The sequence below is a fragment of the Mugil cephalus genome, chromosome 14 (genome assembly GCF_022458985.1).
Source record: "Mugil cephalus isolate CIBA_MC_2020 chromosome 14, CIBA_Mcephalus_1.1, whole genome shotgun sequence".
NCBI classification, from domain to species: domain Eukaryota; kingdom Metazoa; phylum Chordata; class Actinopteri; order Mugiliformes; family Mugilidae; genus Mugil; species Mugil cephalus.
This window is the reverse complement of record NC_061783.1, coordinates 4918182-4943843: the sequence shown is the minus strand read 5'-3', so window position 1 is coordinate 4943843 and position 25662 is coordinate 4918182. Positions and strand designations below refer to the sequence as shown.

General features: G+C 41.9%; 2 protein-coding genes across 8 annotated transcripts in view; both read left to right on the top strand.

Moving 5' to 3' along the window:
• Positions 1-1744: 1744 nt before the first annotated feature.
• serinc2 (serine incorporator 2) lies at positions 1745-9463 on the top strand. Its single transcript, XM_047605737.1, has 10 exons — positions 1745-1912; positions 3960-4121; positions 4466-4653; positions 4786-4865; positions 5146-5283; positions 5568-5737; positions 7407-7497; positions 7739-7904; positions 8540-8755; positions 8843-9463. The coding sequence occupies exons 1-10, from the start codon at positions 1874-1876 to the stop codon at positions 8979-8981; spliced, it is 1389 nt and encodes a 462-aa protein (XP_047461693.1). The 5' UTR covers positions 1745-1873; the 3' UTR covers positions 8982-9463.
• A 3174-nt stretch (positions 9464-12637) lies between these two features.
• The window catches only part of hivep3a (HIVEP zinc finger 3a), a 30789-nt gene continuing 17764 nt past the window's right edge, over positions 12638-25662 (top strand). For 2 of the 7 annotated variants that reach the window (XM_047605569.1, XM_047605570.1), the window contains exons 1-2: positions 12638-12907; positions 13209-13301. The gene's annotated coding sequence lies outside the window, so the exon portion shown is untranslated. Of the gene's footprint in view, positions 12908-12964; positions 13302-21272; positions 21555-25662 lie in introns of those variants that run through there. The other 5 variants (XM_047605572.1, XM_047605573.1, XM_047605574.1 and 2 more) reach the window with 5 other exon arrangements.

Here is a 25662-nt window from a genome sequence, read left to right as displayed (position 1 = left end):
TCAAGTTTAGATCAATACAACATTTCCAAATCAAATCTCTTGACCAGGATGGTCTAATTCATTTTAGTTAGAGGGCCACATTCAGCCCAATTAGATCTCAAGAGGCCAGACCAGTAACACAATTGCATCATAAGACATAAAAATAACGACAACAGCTCCGGATTCTTCTTTTGCTTAGGTGATTTTCAAATCTCCCCCTACTTATGCCTCCTCCATCCTCTTCTGCTCCTTCTTCTTTTCTTCATTTTTCTTCCCCTCCTCCTCCACCTTCTCTTCCTCCTCCTTCACTCCAGCGTTTTTACATGTCATTGCTTTTCTAATGTCTGTATTGAAATTATATGACAAATGTAATATGATAGTTAGTGCTAGCTAACGTGAACGGTACTGTCTACGCTAAAGTTTAAAGATAAGTATGTGATTATGTGTAATGTAAATACTACACCCCAAAATGCCACACATTAAATTGTGAAAATCAAAGGGCTATTGTTATAGTTAGCTACACAATGTTAGCTTAACTTAGCGAGTAACAGTTGCTATCCTAACTTTCTTAATAAATGTCAACGAATAAAAAAAAACATTAAACCCACATATGAACCATGATTGTGAATTATATTAAGTTAGAAGCTAAAAAATTTAAGAAAAATATTCAATTTATCATGCCAGGAAAAGCTTGTGCCTGAATGAAATGAATGAACTAGGAGTTGGGTCAAATTAACCCACCTAGGTGCTCAGCTATAAATGAACCCCTTTCATCTATCTATCTGTCCATCTGTCTGTCTCTCTGTCTGTCCTCTTAAATTTGTTGGGTTGTTTCTGTAACCACATTTCTGGGTTGTTCATGCTGGGTCATATTTCTGGGTTATTTGAGGTAATATAAACACATTGCTGGGTTGTTTTACTTTGGATCAAGTCATTGGGGTTAAAAGGGGTTCAATTATAGCTCAACACCTGGTTGGGTTAATTTGAACCAATTTATTGACCCATTTATTGTTGAAATCTGGTTTTGTCTGGACCCGACGTACTATACAGAAGGAGAGATCTATCTATCTATCTATCTATCTATCTATCTATCTATCTATCTATCTATCTATCTATCTATCTATCTATCTATCATTAAATGAGCCTTCTTTAGTGTTTTCACTGGATACCGAAGGAAAGAAACACATGTACTACATATACAATTAATAATTAGTGATGCAGTGAACATTGGATACAGTAGCAAGATGCCACAGCAAACAGTGAATTTGAGAACTGAATAAAATAGTCTTTCATATAGTAAAATTGTTTTGTTTAAAAAAAAAAATCAGTTACGTTGGTCTAATTCATTCGATAAATTACATTAGTAAGAGGAATAGTTCGTTAATTGGAATATATGGTTTTAAAGGGAGATATAGCAAACTTATATATAAACAATATACACGTTTGGAATTTACGTAAAACGTAGATGTGTTCTCTTTAGATGTTTCAAGCAGTAACCATCAAAACAGTGAGGGGGAATATTTGCATTTTGCGGCAACAACTATTTGACCTAATCGGAATGGGTGTTGGATCATCGAAACCAAAATAGTTTTCTGATCGCCAACGGCCACTCCCAGTTCAGAAGGAACTACAGGTGTTTATTGTTTTTTTCCTGAATTTAATAAAACAATCTCGGAAGTGGGGTAATTCGTTATCAAAATAAGAGTAAGCGTCTACGTACATTGCTTACAGTCATTGCGACAATTAGTGTATACACTCACAAAGCTTTTATTGTGAAGGAGCTACGCGGATAGGCGTCTGAGTCTTTCTTACTAACTTCGCATTTTCGTGTCAGTTTCTTCCTGAACTTTTGAAGTTACCACGACTTTCATACGAATCGTGAATTAAGCTTAACATGGGTGCGTGTTTAGCAGTGGGTTCCCTCGCCAGCTGTGTGAGTATACGCTTATCAGTCGTAATGTTGCTGTATTAAATACAGAGACTCGTTTTTTAATGTTTCCCTAACTTATTTAGCAAACGTTGTGTTTGGCTAGCCAAGACAGCATTACGTCATACACAGTCATACACAACCAAGAACCAAAAAGTCACGGGGTCTTTGCTGTTACCCGTGCAATGTGACATTAGACTTACCATTAATGAAGCTAAAGTAATACCTTCGTTTACCATTTACCTTCAGTGGTTCAGTTCGGAATAGGCCTACCTACCACTTATCAACAAAGTAACCCGAGACGTCACACTGACGTAGCATTTGTTAGACAAACTTGTGCTTCAGGTTTCGAGTTGTAACTAGTTAAAGTTACACCGGCCGAGGCAGCTTTGTTCAGAGTCATTGTACAGATCATGTGATTTTACGAGGTTCACAGTGGCGGTAAATATATAAAGTGTTGAATAAAGTTTGGTGTGAGAACATCGGCCCTTTTACGCCCTCCCTTGACTTTGTTTAACTTACAGTAACCTATAACAAGATTCAAGATCACCTTATTGACCTCCGCAGGGAAATTATTAGACTTTGTTGTCGCTTGACTTTATTTACACATTAACGTGTTGCTTGGTTCACATAATCCATTTGACCAACAGTATTAACAAAACGTCACTGGCCCAGTTACTTCTTGCTTCCGTTTGCAGCTTTTTTAACGAATTTCCGGGTTTTACGTCCCCTCTGGGGCATGGTGTCTTTTTTTGTGTATGCCCCCCTTTTACATGTTGTCTATATTCTAAAATCTGTGAGAATAAATATGGACTGATTCGTTTGAATTTAAAGCAAAAGCGAAGCAAGAACGTTAAAAGAAAGTGCTCAGCTTTCAGCCCTCTTTAAATCTGTTGGCAGGATTATTTAAAGTTATTGAAATTGAGCTTATCTCTTTGTAAATAATAATAATAACAAAGTGATTTTAGGTGTTGGAGGTCAGCTTCCAGTCAGTAGCTCTAGAGGTAAACACCAAACGCATTCACTTGCTAGTTCATTAGGTTCATTAGGTACAAACGCATTCTAATATACACAGATATGCCATAACATTAAAACTACTGACAGGAGAAGTGAATAACATTGACCATCTTGTGGCAAGAACAACTAAAAAAAAAACCATGAAGAACAGTACAAGGAATTAATTTCACTCCCTAATGAACTGGAAATGGTGTGTAAACAGATGACCAATAATGTCACTGGTTAAATATAGAGGAAAGAGCGATTCAGCTGTAAATTAGCCTCAAGCCTGTAGATGAGGTTTAAACGGACTTCTACAGATTTCCTTTCATTGCGACACGTTCCATTCATCCTGCCTGTTGCGAATCAATGTTGCAGTGGACTAATTTTATCCCATTGATCTACGTTAGTTTCAGTGCCGAAACAGCCATAATCAAACATTATATTTTGTCCAATCTCTGAACGCAAGAATGTTTGTCGTTTTTGGTATTTGGGTCGTTGTTATCTTGTCGGTTTTTTGGGTTACCCTTATTTGTGTAACCTGTTTCCTGCCGTGGCAATATGGTGCAGGCCTGGCCAAACCACACAACCTACATTGTTCTTGTTGCAGCTGCAACAAAAGGCTTGTGTACTTTCTTGCGCACTTCTGTTTAGTGAAGGATGGCTGATCTCAGCTACAGTCGCCTCAGTGCCTCACACACCTCTCAGCAGCCTGCATCTGAATCATGCAGGGATCCTCTCTCCCCGATCCTGTTTGCAGTGCTGGACGAGCAACAAAGAGAAAGGGAGAGAGATTTAGTATTATGGCGGCTCTAATCACAAGCCTGATTACTGCTGCTGGAAATCATCATTAGTCTGTGCTTTCAGGAGAGGGAGAAATACGGTGGCCTTGAGAGGAGACGCCGTTGTTTGTGTTGCCTTTTCCCCGACCACATGCTTTGCTACACGTGCCTGCATTATCCGGATCTTATCACACCGCAGTGCCCTGTCCCCGAGTTTCATAAAATATGAAACCGTGTGAATGTCCTTATAATTCTCCCCCTCATCCCTCTTCCAGGCATCCTGTTTGTGTGGCTCGGCCTCCTGCCTCCTGTCATCATGCTGCCCTTCCACATACAACTCCACCATCAGCCGGCTGGCCTTCTCCTTCCTGTTACTGCTGGGGACGCTGGTGTCCGTCATCATGATCCTCCCCGGCATGGAGGACCATCTTAAAAAGGTACATTAAATATGACTGGATGGAACGTAACGAGCCACGGGGACTTGTTGCATCAGCCGCTCTTAATATTCTCACAAGGACCGAGTGTCATTAAATTCTCTCAACCCACATGTTCTTTCCGACTCAAGGGAAAAAAAAAGAAAAATGAATCGGATTGGCCTCATAATGTTGTAACCCAGCAACAGAGATGTGTTACAGTAGATGTTTGAATTATGTTATTTTTCTCTGAAGTGAAGTAGGAATACATTTTTTTTTTAAATACTGTCAAATCCCAAAAGCAATCCATTTGTCCCAGCCTGTTTTCCACCAACATGTGTTTTGTATTCTTTCTTGTTTCTTGTCAGATTCCAGGTTTCTGTGTGGGTGGCTCGTCCATACCCGGCATACACAACACAGTAAACTGTGACATCATCGTGGGCTACAAGTCCGTGTACCGAATGTGCTTCGCCATGGCCTGCTTCTTCTTCCTCTTCTTCCTCATCATGATCCGCGTGCGCAACAGCAAGGACCCCCGAGCCGCCATCCAAAATGGGTTTGTAGCACAGCTTCAGGCCACAGCTCTAGACGTGAAAGCATTGTGCACTCTGGTGGCCGGTCGTGGACACTGCACCTCTATGTGTTTGTTTTGTGTGTACATTGAATCCCTTTACTTTTGTCTTCTCAGTTTCTGGTTCTTCAAGTTCCTGGTGTTGGTTGGCATAACTGTGGGAGCTTTCTTCATTCCGGATGGCACCTTTAATACAGGTATGAGGCACGGTCATTTTATGTTTATTTGGTGTCTTGGCCAGAAGAGTCTAAGAGTCTAAACATTGGTGATTATTTTTCAGTTTACAAATTTTAAGTGTACAAACAGAGTAAATGGCCAGCGTATACGTTATTTCTTCCTTTTCAGAAGGGCTTATAGACAAAAAAGACAAATTTTTAATTCTGTGGGTCCATTCATTGTTTGAATAATTAATTGCCACATGACTATGCAACAGCCATTGGTTTATCCTTTCTAACTATCTCTCCTGTCTGTCCTTAGTGTGGTATTACTTTGGCGTGGTGGGCTCCTTCATCTTCATCATCATCCAGCTCATCTTGCTGGTGGACTTCGCCCATTCCTGGAACCTGTCCTGGGTGCAGAAAGCAGAAGAGGGGAACTCCAAGTGCTGGTTTGCAGGTGGAGGCAATGCGCTCATTTTAAAACAACATCATCTAGTTATTTAGAGTTCACTTTATATGGATTATATGTATATTTCTTTTTGTGCCAGTTAAAACTAAATCAGTCAACAGTGTGTTTAATCATAACCTCAAAATAAATGTACCATATGCTGAAGTAGTAGTGATCAATTATACAGAAGACGTGGAACAAAATTAAACTAACACCACTCATGTAAAAGCATATAAACTGACCCAACCATCCAGCAGTGACTTAATGATTTTATTTCTGTGGTTTTGTCACAGCTCTGATGACCTTCACGGTCCTCAACTACGTGCTGGCTTTCACCGCTGTGGTGCTTTTCTATGTGTATTACACCAAACCCGATGACTGTGCGGAGCACAAGGCCTTCATCAGCCTCAACTTCATATTCTGCATCATTGTGTCCATTGTGTCCATTCTGCCAAAAGTCCAGGTAATGTGTAGACTTCAGTGCACAAATGTACACATTCTGCGTTTTGAATGTTCTCTGAAATGTCATTTGTCGAGTTTGTGTTACTTTTATCAATATCTCTGTTGCTCAGGACGCTCTGCTCTCAGGTGTGGATTTGCTTTCTTCTTTTTTTCCAGTTTTGATTTTACCAGGACATATTACTGTCCTCCTCACTATAAAATGGTTTACTGCAACACAGACAAGTTTATTTTGGCCAAGTAACTTATACTCCACAAGGAAGTCCTCGTAGGGCTGCAGCATACGTGTGTCACACAGCATCACACTGCGAATATTAGCATCTGGGAGCTCAGTCTTTCCGCACTGACCACACCCACTTCCAATTTCTGACCAATCACTGAAAGGTTGCTGGACACCACACATTTAAAAAGTTCTACCCGGTTGATGAGTTAAATGAGCTGCAAGAACTCCAAAACGAGGGCTGTGAGAACAGATTTCTTGTTTTCTGGTAACAGCCTTTACTTCCGCACTGAGGGTTTCCTGGTTAAAGTGGATATGTCTTCATTTTTTCCTAGTTGTTATGTAGCCATTTGGGTTCCGATAGTCTCTTCCGTTTTGGATCTCGTTCCCAGATAGATAAAATCGTCTGATCCATTAAGCTCCATTAACAAATATCCTGTCAGACCTTTATCTCTTCTTGCTTTCTACTCATATAAAGATGTCGGAAATGTTAACTTCTCGTCTGTAGCTGATAAGTGCGGATGAATTAAATATTTAAATAGCAATTCTTCCGTTCTACTTTTCCGAAACGGTTTACTAATACCAAAACTATGTTTTTCTAGTAGTTTCCCATAACGGGCAAACCTCATCTGTGACAGTATGCATATGCTGTACTTAACATCACTGGTTTCATTTCCTTTTCTCTGCCCTTCTCCAAAACTAAAAATGGTTTCAAAAACATTTGTCAGCAAATTACACTTTGTTTTCACTTTGTTTTCGTAATATTCGTAAAAAAAAAACAAAAAAAAAAACACTTCTCCACTGAACCACATAACCATAGTACAGTGCTGGTTGTGAAGAGGATTTTCTCTGGAGAAATGATTAGCTGAGGAGAAATAACCAGGAAATCAATCGTGTAGAAATAATCCTGGTGTTCTAACTGTTTCAGTACCAGTCACTGAGTCATAGGTCACTGCCTCTACTGCTCAGCTTATTTTCAGGTTGGGGCCACACACACTTAATACTGGTAATGTTAACTAGTTTAGTTGGTAACTAGTATTTCTGACAGCGTGGCTTAACTGAATATTTGTTTAGAACTTTTGTAACTTTCAAAGCATGAAGTTGCAGTGATGATGAACAGTGGATCCTAAGGTGAACTTATCTCAGCTTTGAGGTGAACGATGCACATAAAAACAACCAAATTGAGAGTGATTATACCAACAAGAGCTAACTCTGTTCATGCATAAGCAATATATTTAAGTTCTGCTTGTTTCACTTGGAAACATTTGAGGTGGGAAATTTAGAAAGGGGGTTATCGAGGCAACCGGAGCCTGGAACGCCCACCAGCAACCGACTGTCCGACAGAACGTGACTTTACACATGGCTTCATGACTTCATGACTGAAGGACTAAAGCTGTGGAAAGAGTTTGCTTTTACTGCTGCTTTATTTTCTCACTCATGGTTCCTTCTACAGGACGCTCAGCCCAGCTCAGGCCTGCTCCAGGCCTCCCTCATCTCCCTGTACACCATGTACGTCACCTGGTCTGCTATGACCAACAACCCAAGTAAGTCCAATGAATCTGGAGTGGATTGTGTTCAGAGCTAGTTGTTGGGAAATCAGGGTGAAGATGCAAAACAAAGGAAACTCTACAGGACTCAGTCGTTATCTTATAGAACTTTTATTACTTTTAGATCTAAATTTTATATTAGATATACAACCTCTTATGGCCTAAATGACATAATTAATCATCACTTACTGTTATACTGTCAGCTGTTAACACGGTTGTCTGCGTTTTCTGATTTCAGACAAGCAGTGTAACCCCAGTCTGTTGAGTTTGGTTTCCCCCGGTGCACCAGCAACTCCACCACCAGGACCTGCTCCCCCCCCCATGGCCCATGCACCCACCCAGTGGTGGGATGCACAGAGCATCGTGGGATTGATCGTTTTCTTGTTCTGCACACTTTATGCCAGGTACATATTACTGTTGGTGGTTTTTCTCCACTAGAAGAAGCATGTCGTTAGCTGACCCGCTGCTGCTCCTAGTGCTGTGATGGAGAATTTCTGAACAGGCAGTTAATGAAATGGGTTAAATGTTATCTATCCTATGTTAACTGAACAATGATCTCAACATAAAATAATACAAATTTAGCTATGGAAGCCTGTGTAGTTATCTTTCAGAGAAACATCTATATATACACACTAGATGATGTTAAAGTTCCAGTTGGATGCTTCCTGTTGGAACCTTCTTAATGCTGGTCAGGTCCTTTAAGAACAACAGCTCTGAAATATACAGAAGCCTGTATTTCACTTTTATACTTGAGCTTCAAGCTTGTCTGTTTTTGTCTGTGATTAATTTGAATCTAGTCATTGGATTGTTGCACAATGGTTCAAAAACACTAATTCAAACACTACCACATAATGCACCACAAACTCTGATACCTGATAGAGAAGAGAGATCAAACAAATAAAAAATAAGAATTGTCTCCATGCAAATGTAGAAAGTAATGGTAGTTTATGATGTACAAATGTGTACTGAAGTAATTTGTCATGCTGTGTCATTTGGTGCTGTATATTAACATGGGTTCTCACGTTCTCACCAACCACAGCATCCGCTCCTCTAACAACTCCCAAGTGAACAGGCTGATGCAGACTGAAGAGGGCCAGGGTCTGAACGCCGATTTCGAGGCCAGCGTCGGAGAGGACGGAGTCCGAAGAGCCGTGGACAATGAAGAGGAGGCCGTGACCTACAGCTACTCCTTCTTCCACTTCAGCCTGTTGCTGGCCTCTCTCTACATCATGATGACTCTCACTAACTGGTACAAGTAAGTATCTGTTCTAACCGTCTTCGGCTGACTCCTTCAGGCGAGCCAACTTTCCCCCCAACTCTGACTCTCCCTGTGACTCACCAGGCCAGACACCAGCTACGAGGCCATGCAGACCAGCATGCCTGCCGTCTGGGTGAAGATCAGCTCCAGCTGGCTGGGCTTGGCCATCTATCTCTGGACCCTGGTGGCTCCGATAGTGCTGCCTGACAGAGACTTCAGCTAAAGCCGGTGAAGCTTCCCACCCCACGGCCGACAGCTTCTCACTGTTTGCATCAAGAGAACTATCATAAGCTTAAAGTAACACTGATATATTAATGTGCTTTATTACTGATCTTGAGCTTACATGTTGATTGTTATGGTTGATGGGGAAATTGCCAGAAAGATGATTCAGTTAAAAGTTTTAATCTTGTGAGCTCAGGTCATTTAGTCTGTTTTCCTCCACTATTCCAAAGAGTATGGGTGACAGCACTACAAGCCTTTAAAGGATGAGACCAAATGATTGATTTGTCAGTTTAATTTTACAGTGATGTCTAAGTTTCAGAATTCTACTTTTCTACATTTTTATTGCATTGTGTTGTTTTAGTGCGCAATTTTATATCACCAGTGCCTTCTTATATTTTGCACACAGGTAATTTAGAGGGACACTTATGTTTTATCACAGTTGCTTCCTCCTAAATAAAGGTTAACTAAAGATTAGAAATAAAATAAAGCGATCTGACTTTGTGTCTCCAGTCGGCATGTAGGCAGTAGTTCTCTCCTGTAGGTGGGGCTGTTGGCCCTAAAACGAAGCTAATTCTGTGCAGCGGGCTGGCTGGATTTCACTGTGGTCAATTGATTTGGCCATGTCTGAAGCAGGATCTGTAAACCTGAGCTATGATCACTTCTCTTCATTCACACCGTCTTCTGAATTTCCCCTCTTAACTTTAGAAGAATGTCATCAACTGTGGTCGGCCGGCGTGGAGTCCCAAATGCTCCTCTGCCCTCCCTCCCTTCATCACATGATCCTGCTCAAATGTGATTTATTGTGTTCCTTCGATGCAGGATTCCCTGGTGCCACACACACGCGCGCGCACACACACGCTTGGCAAATAATGTAGAGGGAATGTGCTTCTGTCTTATCACAAGATCAGCATGAGCAGGGCAGTGGAACACAACACTTCATTGTGCTTCACAATATTCGTTCAGGGCTTGTTTTGGGGATGAGCGACAAACAGCAGACCTGTGAAGTCATTCTTGGACATCTGGCGGCAAATCCCAGATGTGATACCTGCGACGTAACTGCCTCTACTTCCCATACAGTAATAATATATTTCCTTGAACATTGGATCAGAGCAGTGACTTCTGCTTACTTTTCATTGTCTTTATTTGTGCTTTGCACATTTTTAAAACCTGCATTCAGTCCACCAAGTATCACAGATAAACAAGTGGCTCATGCGTTGCTGCTTGGTAAATCTTAGACTTTCAAAACCTACAGCTCCAACTAAGATGATGCCTCGATTCTCAAGAGAGTGCGCTATTTAGCTGTGATATGTCACTGTTGAAAGACAGTGTCAATCCTTTATGTTTCCCCCCTTAATGAAAACGTAGTTCCTACATTAGCCAAAAGGCATCTTGCTTGGAGTTTTGGAGGTGAGACGTGAATGTAGCCTCATTCCACAAATGAATCCCGACCCCATTCACACACACCGATCGGGTATAACATTCTGACAGCCTTCCTAATATTGTCCAGGCCTCCAAAACAGTTGTGACTCATCAAAGAATGGGCCTTCTGAGGGTGTCCTGTGGTGTCTGGTAACAGAATGTTGTTAATGGGGACCTTTGGGTCCTATGTGATGAGGGGAGGGGCCTCTGTGGATCATCCCACAGATACTTGATCAGTTTGGGATCTAGTGAATTTGGAGGTCAATTCAACACCTTGTGCTGTTCTTCATGTTTTTTTGAGTTGTTCCCCTATGGGGTGGGGGTGCCTGGTCTGGTCTAGGTGGGTGCTACATGTCTAAGTAACATCCACATAAATGCCAGATCTGAAGGTTTCCCAACAGAATATTGTCAGATTGTCACAAGATGGTCAGTTTTATTTACGTCTCCCGTCAGTGGTCTTAATGTTGTGGCTGATCTGTGTGTGTGGTCACAGTTAATCCCACCCTCGGTTGGCTGATTTGTCTTTCCAAAAGCACAAACAGCCATCATCACCTCTTCGGTTTGATGTGTAGGCTCAGGGTTGTGGGGTGTGATTCAAATGTTTGGAACAACACTATAGTAGAATTCCAGTAGATCGAGAACTGTAGATTAAAACCTTAAAGACCCTGAATTATTATTAACATTTCAAACACCGTATTGCTATGAATAACGTGGTCCTCCATGAAACACTATCCTCTTAAAGTTATGACAACTTTCATTATGTCACACAAGAGGTTTCTGTGTTTTCCTTTGGGATGAAGTGGTTGGTTGGGAGTGGGTGGGGTTCCGTGGGAAAAAGATGACATCAGTGAAGATTCAGCTATTTTCCAATCAAAGTCTGGTTATAATAATAAAACTATAATAGTCCAATTGGTTCCTCACAGCGAGGAACCAGACGGAACTTGGTTACATGTTCAACTCAATATTCAAAACAGCCCTTGAAACTGTCTGATCTGGCAACACTGGTTATAGCATTATTGGGCCTGAGTCTTGATGCCACAGCTGCACTTCCACACCCAATATACACCATACACACAGCAAAGATACCTTTGTACAGATGTGTTTTTACTCACACTGTCATGGGTGATGGTGACTTTGGAGGTCCCTTGCCCAGCTGTGAGCAGCAGGCCAGCCTAATGCCGTTACATAAGGCAGAACAAGGCTCTGATCAGTTGCATAAGTCAGTTATAAGGCCGCGTTTTCATTGGGGACTCTCTCCACTCTCCTCCGCCTGCTGAGGTGTGGCATTCTCAGCGTTTCTCAAGCAGGCCCATCATCATCAACACCACCGCCGTCAACAGCTACCTCACCGTTACTCCTCGGAGGGTTCGAAGCACCTGGCAACCCAGGTGCAAAAACACACACGAGCGCGGCCCCGTGGCTGTGAAGGTTTTAAATAGACACCCCCAGTGGTCTTCATTAAACAGCTGTGCGTGGCTCACCTCACACTTGTTGTCACGGCCCTAAATGCGTGAGTACAAAATAATGTCAGGGTACATTCCCGGAACGAGATGTAATAAAACGTGAGAAGTGAAACATACATTTAGCAATACTTAAATCAATGAGATAAATTATACAATGAAATAATTAGGCTATTGAATAATTGATGCGTTCAACTGTAGCTGGTGAAAATGAGGCCGCATTAGGAGTGAGATCATTCTCCTGGAATTATTTGTTTATGTGATTCTTCTTCTTATTTGTGTTTTTGTATTTCATGTTGGACACATTTCCACAGTGACTAAGCCCAAATTTGATGTATCAAGTGACTATCGAGAAAACTGTTTTTGTCTGTTAAATGTATAACGTTAATAGTTAAGTAGTCGTCAAAGACTTAAATTATCACGAAGACATACATGTGTCACTCCAATTTTGTTTTCTCATTTTCTAACCTTACTGTAAAGGGGCGGGGTCTCACGGTAGTGCGCGTGGGGACTGAGCCAGCAGCATTTGTCTCACGGTCCAGCTGTGGCGGGATGTTGCCAATAGTTAAGCTAACGTTATCGACACACCTACACACGGGAGGGCGAACATACCTTCAAAATAATGCGCAGGAATGTGAATGATATTTGATTACTATTTACTAAAATACACGCTTTCTTTATTCTCACTCCGTAAGATATATGTATGATAATTTCGTTAAGCTACTTTGGCGCGTATTAACCACTGAGTATATAATTTATTTTTTATTTTTTAATAGCTTGAGGCTACTTAAGCTACCCTCCTTGGCTTTAGTTTTGTCCGGAAATGCTGTGTTGTCTCTCTACCGGACATTGACGGCGGTGATGCTAGCGCGATGGCAAATTGCAGCATCAACTTTCAAGAGGATTCATCTCGTCCCGCTCCCACTACAGCATCTGGACAGGAGCCCAGTATCCGGTAACCACCTCTCTGTAACAGTCTGAAGTGAGCAGATAGCTAAAGCAACAGACCCGCGCCGGCTAGAGATTGAAGAGCCAGAAAACAGCAGCTGTAAGTGAAATGAGAAATTAGCATAATGACAGATATCTGTTGGGCTGTACGAGATGCTGAATATGCCAGCATCAAGCTAGCGAGACTGAAACGGGTTGTTTCCGGTCTAAGGTGAAACCTATGACCGCAAAGTCGGCTTTAAAAACACGTTAACGCCTTCTGTTAACGTGTTCGAGCTTGCTAAAATACAATAGTGGGCTACTTTGTTCCGTATTAGATCTCCGCATCCGTGTTTGTCAACGCCCCATGACCAAAGGCACGTTCTACTTTTACGCTTTAATTTGAACTCCGTGTCTCACAGTTTCCTGTCTCTTCTCGGTGAACCTTTTGTGCCTTGACGCAGCTTGTGAATCCGTGGCCGCACCGCAGAGAAGTGAAGTTGAGCATCCTGCAGGTAATGTAAGCTTATGCATGCTGTCAACGAGGCGTTGTTGGAAATATTAACATGTGTTGTGTGACTCAGGTCAGCCGTAACATTACGCACTGTGTTACAGGGCGGATATTATTCTCCAGCATGTTTTCTTTTTTCATGTCTCTGTTTATTCAGAACGATAAGATGAAATGTAGCTAACGTAAGGTGAAGGCAGTGACCAGAGCTGAGAGTGAGCGCTGTCGTGTGTTTTTGTCTTTTTGCTTATTTTTTACTTGTGTGTGTGTCATGTTTTTTGACTCGCATGTTAGAAGGGCGTTCTGCCACCTGAACTGGTTCTTGGGCTTGACCATATACCCCCTAAACTGGCTTCATTCATTGTCTGTGTGTGAGAGGGAGGAGGCGGCGGCGAGCTGCGGCAAGTCAGCCAGAATTGGGCATAAAGAAACAGGAAATGTTTGGATTTTAGGTTCAAAATAAACCTTTCCAGCTCGCCGCGTGCGGTTGGATGTGCACGTCCGCACGTGGAAGAGCCGAGGCGGTGTCGGGATGCTGTAGTTACGAATGTAGGGCAAATAAAACGACGCATCCGTTGTTTTTTTTTGCTGCACGGTTTTATTTTGGAGACACTTTCTGTGGAGCTGCTGTCATTCCGGTTAGCTTGACGTTGACCGTAGTAGCTCAACTCGGTCCAGGCATTTTTGGAAAAAACAAAAAAAACAAAACGCTCGTGCTTGTCCCGAGCGTTCTATTTTCCCGCTGCTAGCGCGACTTCAAAACACACGGTTGCACATATTTTGTCGCTGATATCATAGGAGCTGGAACATTTGACCGAGTTACTCTATTTCAAAAGAAAACAGGTGTGTGTCATGGTGTGCGGTTATTGGCCATTTCGCTCGGTGGCGCTTCGTTTTACTCTGGGCTCCCACCAGCTCCTCGTTGGTGGCATACCAGCTTTCATTCAAAAAAATCTGGCGCTTCAATATTTATTATCGACAAGTGCGCATGCCCGGTAAGAGCACGATTTAAGACGAAGACTTTTTTTTTTTTTTTTTTTTTTTTTTTTTTTTTTTTTTTTTTCCAGAATTGTTTTACTAAACATTTAACGCATACACGCAGTAATTCTTACTTTTATTTAGCCTCATGCCCACGGATCTCTTCTATTATGGGACAATAGCGACAGCAGAACCACGACCAAAGGTTCACGTTTATTGAACGGAATGCAATACACATTTTTTTTTTTTATAAATACTGTTGTATCCCTGCTCCGGTGTATATGTATGTGTATGGTTTGGAAGCATATTTGCTCCTAACGTGTGCTGTTTGTCTAACGGCCTCATTCAACAGAGAGCCGTCCTCTCCCCACACTGCCTCCATAAAGCCTCCCCGCTGCTCGGACATTTCTGCACAACCTGCTTGTAAGGAATCCAACATGACATCATGCGTGAGAAACGGTCCCATTCGGGGCGGATTTATTTTTATTTTTTATTTATTTATTTATTTGTTTTTTTAAGGCAGTAGCCGCGGGATCACGTCGCTGATAACATTACATAATCAAAACAGAGCTTAAATTGGTGCTATGATTTGGATGTCAGTGTAGTCACCACACTGTAGCGGGCAAGAGGGTGAGTTTCCCGTGTCATATGTTTGGGTGTCACCCAGCGCTTTTGCCGTTTTGAAATAATCGCTGCAGATACGAGGATGTGCGGGAAAAAAGGGGGTAAACCAAAGCAGACAGACCTGCAGCCCTAAAACACTCCTCTTTAAAACGACTCCCTCTGGATTAGAGGGCATCTCAGGACAGCAGTGGCTACCAACAAGGCTTTGCTGCAAACAAAACAAAACAAAAATACTGCATACAACGTTTTTTTTTTCCCTCATTGCCTCCATGTGAACTGGTTTTATATTTAGAATGAGTTCATTCTCCATAGACACGCAACATTTCTGGCCACAAAGTGGAGCTATGTATGCCAGAGGCTATTTGATCAGTGTGATAAATCTTCAATTTTCATGCCAGCAGCATGATAGGGAGGGTGTACTCATCCTGATTAGTACTCCATTTTTTTATGATCAGTCATTCTATTGATAATATGTGAACAAAGAAGAATTTTCAAGGTGAACATCCAGGTCCAAAGCTGCGGGCATTTCACTTTTTTTTCTTGATAAATCATTCATTATTGTAAATGTTGTGTTGTTGAACACACATTTGTTTCAGTCAGAGGTTTGCAGTACTATTGTGGGTTTGTTTCTTTCCATTCGAGAGGGAGATTTGAACAAAAACAGTCATGGTAGACATAGGCAAGAGACCGTTTTAACTGTGTCCTGGATGACGCATATATTTGTTAGAGTTACGAATTTGTACATCTGCAGCTGGAAGTTAAAGCTTCATTTGTAGTTGCACGTTGGTTCTGTGCTGTAGCTACGTCATACGGAGTAGTTCCAGACCCTTTGCCGTAACCTGACAAGCACCACCCCAAAAATGTCATTACAAGTCACAGTTGCTGCGTTTCCTTTGCCCCTTGAAATGAAAAATATAAATAAAAAGCTGGTAATGGAAATGCCTGCATTTTGAAAAAGCTCTCAAATATCGCTAAAACATTTTTACACCTTCATGAGGTGCATCGATATAAAAATGTATTGTGAAAGTGATTTTGTGGGGTCCCATGGTAGACAGCTGGTGTCTGTGGACACAGTACCACATGTCAGTGCCATGTATTCTAATAACTTCCTTTATGATGTGGAACATTTTGCTTGGAAGTAATAGAAAGTGATTCAAACAGATACTCCTGAGTGAGGCCGGGGTAAATTGTTCTCCGTGAACTGGAACCTGAGGCTCTCTCTGTGTCACATCGACCTTCTGTCTCACTCTGAAGTGAAAGGGTCACATTTGTGGCATTCTCTTGTCTTTTTGTTTTTTTGCGTCCTCAACTGGGGATTTCTTTCCTTGACAGTCCCACCGGAACAGTCATTGGTATTTTCCTCTCCCCCAGAGTTGTCCTTCACCTCAGGAATGATGAACAGGGAACATAACAGTCCTCCACTATGAGTTCTAGCCGTCAGGTCTGATGCTGTGTACCTGCATCAATCACTCAACCTGAAGATGAACAGGAGGCAGCTCCTGTCATTTGTTGAAAGATGACAGGTTTGAAAACACCGACCTTACACTATGTGCCTTTTAAAAGCACAACATAACATTTCTGAAACAAAATAGGTGTTCTGTTTCATAAATCTGTCTGTTATTTGGTGAATACATACTTTAGTGCCTTTCAAATGTGCACCTGACCTGATCTGTGATTTATTGTGTTGGTCTCATGTCTAAATAATCAAAGTTATCACTGTGTTGTTGAAGTCATGGCGGAAACATTTCCAGGTTGGACCTAGTAACATTTACATTTCGTCTGAATGAATGCAGCTACACTGGCGAATACACACATGTAACTATTGAGCCAGGATTTGTTTACATATCAATCCTCCTTAGCGTGCAGGAAATTGTGCTTTCAGAAGATTTAGCCTAGTCCCAGACACAAGAACAGAAATTCTAACCACATACAACAACACTGGTTTGGATTTCTTGTTTAACAACACAAAATGAACAAAAATGTCAGCAAATTGGTTCAGCCAGAGGTTGGTCGTGGTGCATAGTGTCGCTCACAGTCGTCTGATATTAGGTTCCCTGATGTGAATAGTTGCTGTTCCATCAGTGCATTGTCAAATGAAAAGTGACTTTGAGCACAATTCCTTGAAAATGACGATGGCCCTTTTTGCCTGGCATTGTATAGACCAGACAATTGAGCAATTTGTAGAACATCATGTACACATATTCAGTATTGTTCATTGAATTTGTGTTAGCCACAAGCAGCACCCAACACAGTATATAAAACATCCATTAGAATGTAGGTTGAGTCATGACTGTTTTGCTGTAATAAGTGATGACGTGTAGTAAAGTGTAGATGTCTGACTGCTGTAAGGGAGGCAGCACTTCTATCCACAACTACTTACCAAGCTCCTAATGTGTCTGCCAGTGTCTTAAGTATAAACAACAGCATCGTCATCACCATTATGCTGTTGTTCCTGTTAGTTTGTCTGTATCGTCTGTTTATCCGTTGAGTTTCTCCTGTCAAGCTTGATGTTGAAGTGGAGTCCATGTGGATTTCACTGGAGAGAGAATAGTGTGTGTAGTTTCTAGGCATTAACCTCACCCGGCTAGTGTAGTGGTGGTACAATAAACATTTATGTGGCTGGCAAGTCAAGTCTTCAAATGTGTCCTGAAGTCCCTTGGCATGCTGTTACATTATGGAATGGCACGCTTGGTTTTTGCCGCGGCCCTGCCAAAGGTCCCCCTGTCCAGCCAAGGGCAGCGAAGTCGAAGAGGACACCATTGATATTCATGCGGTTCGTTCGTATGGAGTCACCAGCGGGCGCCTCATCCCTCAAGTGTCAGTCATTACAGTGTCCTTGGTAGCAGGTGAAATGTGAGGGCACTATCTCTGGAACACACTGACGTCGTCCGCATCACTCATCCAAGCACGAAGCAAAGACATGATGGCAGGAGAACTTTACTGAAAAACATGGTAACATCCAGGTGAAGGAGTAGAAATGTGTTTACCTGTGAGAAAATGTGGAATCATCCTACACAGCTTTGCCAGTCTGGAGTGTGTGACTGAAGAAAAAGCTTTTGTTGTATTCTAGCACTAAACATGTAGACATTAGGACTGGGGAGCTCAATGATTGCCACTTTCTTGAGCTTTGCCAATATAGCTAAAGGTTGAACATATTCCACAAGTCTACTTCTGTCTCTTTCATGTGTGAAGACAAGTCCAACAATATGAATCAGAAAGTGTCACCTCTATTTGAACTATCATTGAGTCATTGGTCAATTGTTCATTGTTATTTCAGCCTCTAGATACAGTCATTCAAACTAAACTGACTTGTACAAACCTAGTTGAATTGTTTTCATTTAACATGTCTCTTCAGGAATAACAAGAGCATGAATCTGACCAGAGCTCATCTCCAACAAGTGGAGCACTTTGGTCTGGAAAATTCTGAGTAAATCTGCATCGTTTCACATTCCCTTGTTTCCAGCTTTCCAACTTAGACACCAAACAGACTCTATTATTCTTTTTAATTTCCTCAATTAATTCATTAATAGTCTTAATTGATGTAGTAGTGTAGGCAGTGGAAAATGAGCACTCCACTTTCCACTTTCCCTACACTGGTTACAGTACGCAGCGCTGAACCCGCATTGGAACAAATCTTTTCTCAGTGCAATATATCATCAAACTCCCATGTCCTTGCCTGGTACCTGAAAAATCTATATTTTAAAACTCTAAGCAGCAACTACGGCAGTAATAAATCATAGATTTGTTGCGCCAAACCTCATGCGTATGATTTAAGATGTGCCATGCGACCAGCATACATGTACGTAGGTGTGTGTAGCGCACACACATAGCTCCATGCATAGATGCGGGTGACTAAATTCCAGCTAGTCGTACAGTAGGGGACCCTAGGCAGGCCCCGGCCATCAATCAGAAGGACTTTCCCGAGTCACAGACACAAGCTTAAATGTCAAAACTGCAATAAGCAAACAGATTTCCTCCCCACCAGCAGCCGGCCTAAGTCGACGGGAGCGGAAATTGACTCTCATCCTTGTTAATGAAAGGATACACTCGCTTGTGTGTGTGTGTGCGCGCGTGTGTGTTTACATCCTTGCCTACGCATTTTGCTTGTCCTGCGCTTGTGCACAGGAAAACGTGTTGGCAGAAAAGCCTGCACGTGTGCTTTGAACACCGTATGCTCGGGCGTTAAGTGTTATGTTTACATGCAGTGCGTGTGTGTAGAGGTGCATGGGAACCAGAGCATGTGTGCTCTCGCTGCGAGTTGTTAGGCCCTTGGCCGAGCTGCAGCCCTCTGCTGGAGGGGGTGGGATGCCGTCAGTGACCCTGGAGGCGAGCGTATGGGCCCAGCTTGGGTTGCGCTGCTAGGTGGAAGGGCCTTTGGTTTCTGTGACCCCTGCAGAGAGAGCAGGCGGTCAGGCAGAAGGCCTGTCAGCTGCAGTTCTCATTCACAAATCACCTAGTGGACGTACACACAAAGATAAGTCAGAAAATATCCCCACATTCATGTCCAGTGTTAGCCCTGCTTCTCTTTTTAATTCATGCAGTATTACAACAATTTTATTTGCTGCCATTATTACAAATCCACTATAATCAAGTCAGAATTAAGAGGAATCTGTGAGTAGCTTTGCCCTAAGATATGTTGTTAGTAATATTATTGGTCTTATAGAGTTAGGTATTCAGTAGGCCTTCTTCAGGTCAGGTGTTTTTTCTTTAGGAAACACTGTAATAACAGAAATAATGGTCAAAGGACCTTTGAATTGTGATGCCATCTGACTTGGATACTTAATAGAACAGCGCTATGGTTATTTCTTCTTGACAAGTCTAAATATCTGTGAAAGCTAGTTGTGAAAATGGTCCACATCAGGCCTTCTCGCTTTTCAGTCATACCTTTTGGTGATTTCGTAAGTTTCAGAATTTCAGATTAAAGCAAGATAAGGTTGCAGCTCAACATTTGTTTACAGTTCACATCACTGTGCCTTTTTGAAAAATGTCCATCAGTTTCTCAGAGGCCCAAGGTTTTTTTTTTTCCCTCATTGCCTTTTGTCTAATTAAGTATTGGATTTTAGTTTGCTGTTGCTTGAAAAATTGACTAAACAGCTAATTATAGCTGCAGTTATCAATAAAAGCAAAACTCATTTTTGTCAGCATGTTCTTATACGTTTTGATCGCATACATACCACCTCTGCCTGGTTGCATGCCTCTCACACCGGGAGGCTTCCGTTTATCTGAGCTCGTAAAGCAAAGACAACATGTCAACGAAGTTCATGAATTATGATGAGACACAGGCACAATGCCAAATATTTTAAAACTGGTGTACAGTGGAGGCACAATGAGCATGAAAAACCATCTGTATGCAGTAAGTGGTCCTTTTGTATTGGACGATTTCAAAAAAACAATACTGTAGATACTGTTACTTTAATGAAACCAAAAGGTATGTGTTTCGTGTGTTTTTTTCTGACTGCCCTAGTTTAGTGTAGAAAACAATAAAAATCACGCAGTGTCTACCAGCTTTCGTAGCCTTACCCTGCTGGTATGCTGTAATTGGCGCGCTGCCAAATCATCTGGGGTCAAACCCGAGCTCTAGAATGTGAGTATCTAGACTTAAATAGACATCAGCCAGTAGTTCATTGTGAACTGAACATCACATACCAAAGAAACCCACACTTCCAAACTCCACTTTGTTTTAGCTCTTTGTTGGTCGTCATCTCCTGGGTGAAATATCTGCTTGTTCATTAGTTAGACACTCCACTGTGTTCACCAGCTATTCGTTAACTTGTTGTTTGAGGCCAAGCATGTAACCCAGATATCAGAAGTGATGGAACGAAAACAGTGAAGTTACAAACCACAGCAGCGTACGAGTGCGCTAGAAGACACTGAAATGGTGCATGGAGCTGAGAGAAGTAACAGATGGCAGTGGTAATTCACTAGGAGTGACAGTAATTAGTTCCACTGTTTATGAAGAAATATTGATTTTAGCAGCTTTAAACTAGTGTGAACACATGCAGCCATTTGTGATTGCTCTGCACTGTATCCAGCTCTTTTGATTTCTCGTGTTGGGATGGGCATCAACAACAAAGGTTGTGTTTTTATTTATGTAGATGTAGAGAGTGGACTGCAGGGTTATGGTGTATTACATAACAACAGTTGTTTCAGTTTGTCTGGATTTGTTTCTCAGTATGTTTTTTTTTTTGTCTGTAATCCTACTGTGATAGAAACTGACTGCAGCACTGGTAGATAGCCTGTTTTCACATTATTGCTGAGTCAGCTGCAGGTTGACCTCCATATTATAGTCAACCACGTCCGAACTATTGCTTTGCATCATAAATGTACGTCAAAATATTACTGCTTCCTACAGAAACAGCAGCTTCTCCCTGTTGCTGTTTGTGGGTGATATGGATTCCTGAACAGGCAGGCTGTTTGGCAGGAAGCCTCATGCCTGTCTGTTGATTCACTGTTGGTGAAATAAGAGAGCATATGGCTGCTCCCTCCCTTGCATTACATCACCTTGAGATCCAATCAGATCGGTTTGCATTCACAGCCCAGCTCAAAGAAAAAAAAGAAAAAGCGTATCGTATTTGGATGGGTTCGATTCGAGCTACGCTTTTCGACGAAACCTGGTTTCTGAATTGAACGGTGTCTCAATGAGGCGGATGCACGAGAGGTCAGCAACTTTTTTTTTTTTCTTAGAATAAAAGCACTTTTGTAGTCTGCATCCTGCTTAACCCAGCACACGGCTTCGCCAGTTGCATCAGACTCAACTGTGTTAGTATTGATTGATCTTAGTTATAAGTATCACATCATGCAGGGTTACTGCCTGCTGCACACATTCAGGCCCCTGTGAGGACTTTGCATGTGGTTGTTATCAGCTATTCACTGGTTTCCATTAGCTTCCTGCTTCAGATTCTCTGCCTCGAACTTTTCATGCGCTGATACATATGTACTCCGTCTGCACAGATATTAGTGGTATTTCAGTCTCATCTGCTTTTTTGTTGTCTGAAGCCAAACCACTCTCAAAGCAATTTCTTATATCGTAATGTGAAATTAAATGTATTTAGGTACTTGCTATTAAAAACACTCAGCTAAGTACTTAATATATGTTTTCAGGAATAGTTGTTGGTCTTTATATTAATTTTCAGCTTTACAGTTTTTAATTCTTGCGCTGTGTGTTTTGAGACAATATGAGACTTGGGAATTTAAACAACCCTGTAGTTTGTCAAAACACAACAGAAGAGGATGTAGGAATGGGCGCTTTAGGTGCTACTACTTTGAAAAGTATCGTACCCATACTCAGCTTCAACTACATGACTACGCCACTGTTACTCTTCTGTCCAATGCCAGAGAATCTGTGGTGGTAGAAAGGCCGGAGCTGCTGAACACCAGTGGAACAGATACGATTGCATAATTCCTCCGGTCACCAGGGTGCATGAATTGCTTCCTGCCAGGCTACTCATTTGACTGCAGGTGTATCCTTTAGCGGTATGCCTTTGTCATCGTGATGGAGAGTGAGCGTATGCAAACAGCGTCACAGTTTCAGTCAGCAGGCGAACCGAAACCCACACTCACACCCTGAAACCACAATGACCGGCAGAAACAGCCTAACTTAGATGTGGGGACAAATATAGCAAGTGGATGGTCATTTTTCCTATAATTAACATTTCCTCTCAATATTTTCAGCCTGTTTTCTCTTTGCTCGCACAATGCCTAGCATTCTTTGTGCCTGTCTACTGGTTCCTGATTTGGATTGCTGCTGCTCTAAATACATACGTTTTCTACTTTCCTGTAAAGGAACATATTGTCACTGAGTTCCTGTCAATATTTAGCTATAGAATCATAGCAAAACATAGCAAAACAATCTCAAAAAATCTACAGTATTTATTTTGATAATTGTGTTGAATTCAGTGCATTGTATAACTAGTTATCAGCTGTTTTTATAATCTAAGTATTGACTTTTATCAGCCTGCTTTGCTGACCAAGGAACTGCAGCAACATCATCCAGTGTCTGGCACAGCTTCCAGCAGCCTGTAAGCTGGATTTTTCCTGGCTCAGAATTAAGCTTTGGTGGTGGACCACCCGTACAGATCAGCGAAGGGCACCATTGACCAAAACTGTTAAGGGAACAGTTAACACTCTGGTGGTCCGTGCTGCACATCTGTCAGTGCCCATCAGCTGCTCCTACACTTTGATAAGTATGAGAAAGAATTTGTCAGTATTTATTTGATTTGATTATAAAACAAGATGCTGTCCAAAAAGTATTATTATAAATGACATGAACGACATATTGTTGACAGAACTATCATATTAGTCACGTCAGTCGCAATATCAAAGACGGTGAAATAACTGCAACAGATACTAAAGCGTTTACCGCTCAATGTTTGTCCTGAAAAGTTAAACATAAACACATTTGAGAACAAGGATCTATTGCAGTGTTTGCCAAATAAAACAAATGCATCTGAATAGTTTTCAGTTCACAATACGATGCTACTTTAAGCTGTGTATGCTCAGAATTCAAACTGAGGTGGTTTAAGTACTGATGTGATACCTGGATTCTGATTGATTCTCCCAGAACCGATTGCATTGCAGCGCTTGAAGTTCAAAGCTGTCTCGATCTGAGAGTACGAGAATGGTACGAATGATTTGCAGGCGTATTTAAGTCTTGCCAATACAATACAGACAAATGGGACCTGGGACAAGTGTTTAAGGCAGTGACTGTCATCAACAGGTAGCCTGGCTCTGTGGTTGAATGTGGTACAAAAAAATCCCTTTTCTCTCTCCTCTCCAATTGAGAATTCACCAGTGAGTGACGGTCTCTTTACTTTTGGCAAAAGCATGAATGACATGGCTGTTTCCCAGCCATTCTGTTTCCCCTCCAGCTTATCTTGACCCTGTTTTACAGCTGACCTTTCATAAAGAGCACAACTGAAGCCCCAGCTATGACAAAAATAACAGATCCATATTAGCACAGTGAATAAAATTGAGTACTTTAAAATATATAAGTTGATACATTTAGAAAAAATCTATTTTGGTACTTGGTGTGTAACCGTACTCTGTTAGGGTCAAACTGCTGTGGTACACTGTAGGAATTGTACATGTTTAGGTCATAAAGGTGCATTTGTACACACATGGAATTAGTATGTTATTGGAACATTTGCTAGTAAAGTCTAGACTTGCACCGCCCGCCACAGCTGGTCTCTGCAAAACATCTGTCAACATGGTCTACTGTGTGGAAGTCTAGCAAGCAGAGCTCTTTCTGGAGCTCAGATGGCTATTTATCTCCATGGACTCTTTAAATCGTGTCAGTGTTGGTCACGCGGTTTTCTGTGGCCGTAAGGCAGGTTGAGGTTGAGAGAGGCATCTGTTCCGTTCTGGTTGGCAGTTGTAGGGTGGAGGGGGAGCCTCTGGTCTGTCTGTGGCTGGCTGAGCGTCTGGAGGGGACCTTGTGGTTCTGGTTATGTGTGTTATATGTTAGGATTCATTGGCTCTGTTTACACACATACGTACAGTGTGTTCACACAAAATTTGTGCAAAAAGATCCAGACACATTATGTGTTTATTGCCAGGTAGGCTGCAACTGAAAAAAAAAAAAAAATACCAAAAGTCCTTGCTTTCTGTACTCTGAATTTACCGTCTTCACTCAGTGATGATGCATTTGAGGGTTAAGTAAGTGCTACTGGCTGACCACCCTGAACTGAAGCCGGCAGCGACAGTGACAGATTCCACTGCCTCAGTGGTGTTTAAGGGCCATATGTGAAGCCTTGGACTGCTGGGATGCTGAGGAGGACACTGCCTGTGTTGTCTCTCCTCTGACAGGTGGCACGGTGCCCAGAAGCTGTCTCTGTGGCTCTGCAGGATGGAGCCAGCACTGGCCTAAGCTTGGATGCTGCTGCTAACACTCCACCCCAAACTAAACAGGGTAGGGCCACTACACTGTGTGCGCCTGCCTCTACCAACCTTCTTCGTAAAACCAGATACTGTATCTTAACGCTATCATCTTCGTCCAGTTAATTATATATACTATAAGTCAGTTTAAAGTAGAGAGAGGAGATCAAAGATTTTGATAAATGCGGAAATAAACAGCATTAAATATCAGCATTTCCCTACAAAATCTCCTCTGACCATCACTATGCGTTAAATATGATAAATATATGATCTGAGTAATTTCCTCAGTAACACACCAGGGACTGCCACATTAAAAGTGCACACCACCAAGTAATAGCCTTGATGCTTTTTCGAGCATATAGCAGATAAACTTACCTATATTTAGTGTCTCGTCGTCCAGCTGGAGGCGTTAACATCTTGATTTGCCCCCAGGCTTTTACTGGAGTCCCGTTGGGCCAAATGTTGCCTGTCCGTACCAATGCAGCTCACCTATAGAGATGAGATGGAAGGTTTGAAATGAAAGCATAACTCTTCATTGTGAAGCCACATTGAGAAAGGGAAATCACTTGCCCTGTTTTAGGTTTGGCCTTTCATGAATAGTGATTTTTTACAATGCAGAACTGGTTTCACACAAAAGCCAGCAATGTTGATGTGAAATCATAGAGGAATTAGGCTGTAGCCCCTGCTGGTGATTATTCTTGAGTAAGTCACGAAACGACAATACATACAAAACCATTTGAGAAGATTCTTTATTCTTCACCACAGGTATATGTCAGCTTCAACCGCAGAACATTATCCTGCAAATATAAATGGTGGCTGAACTGAATTTAGCCAGGTGTTACCCACAGCATCTGCATCTTCAAAAATAGCCCATATTTTTTTCTATTCAGCCA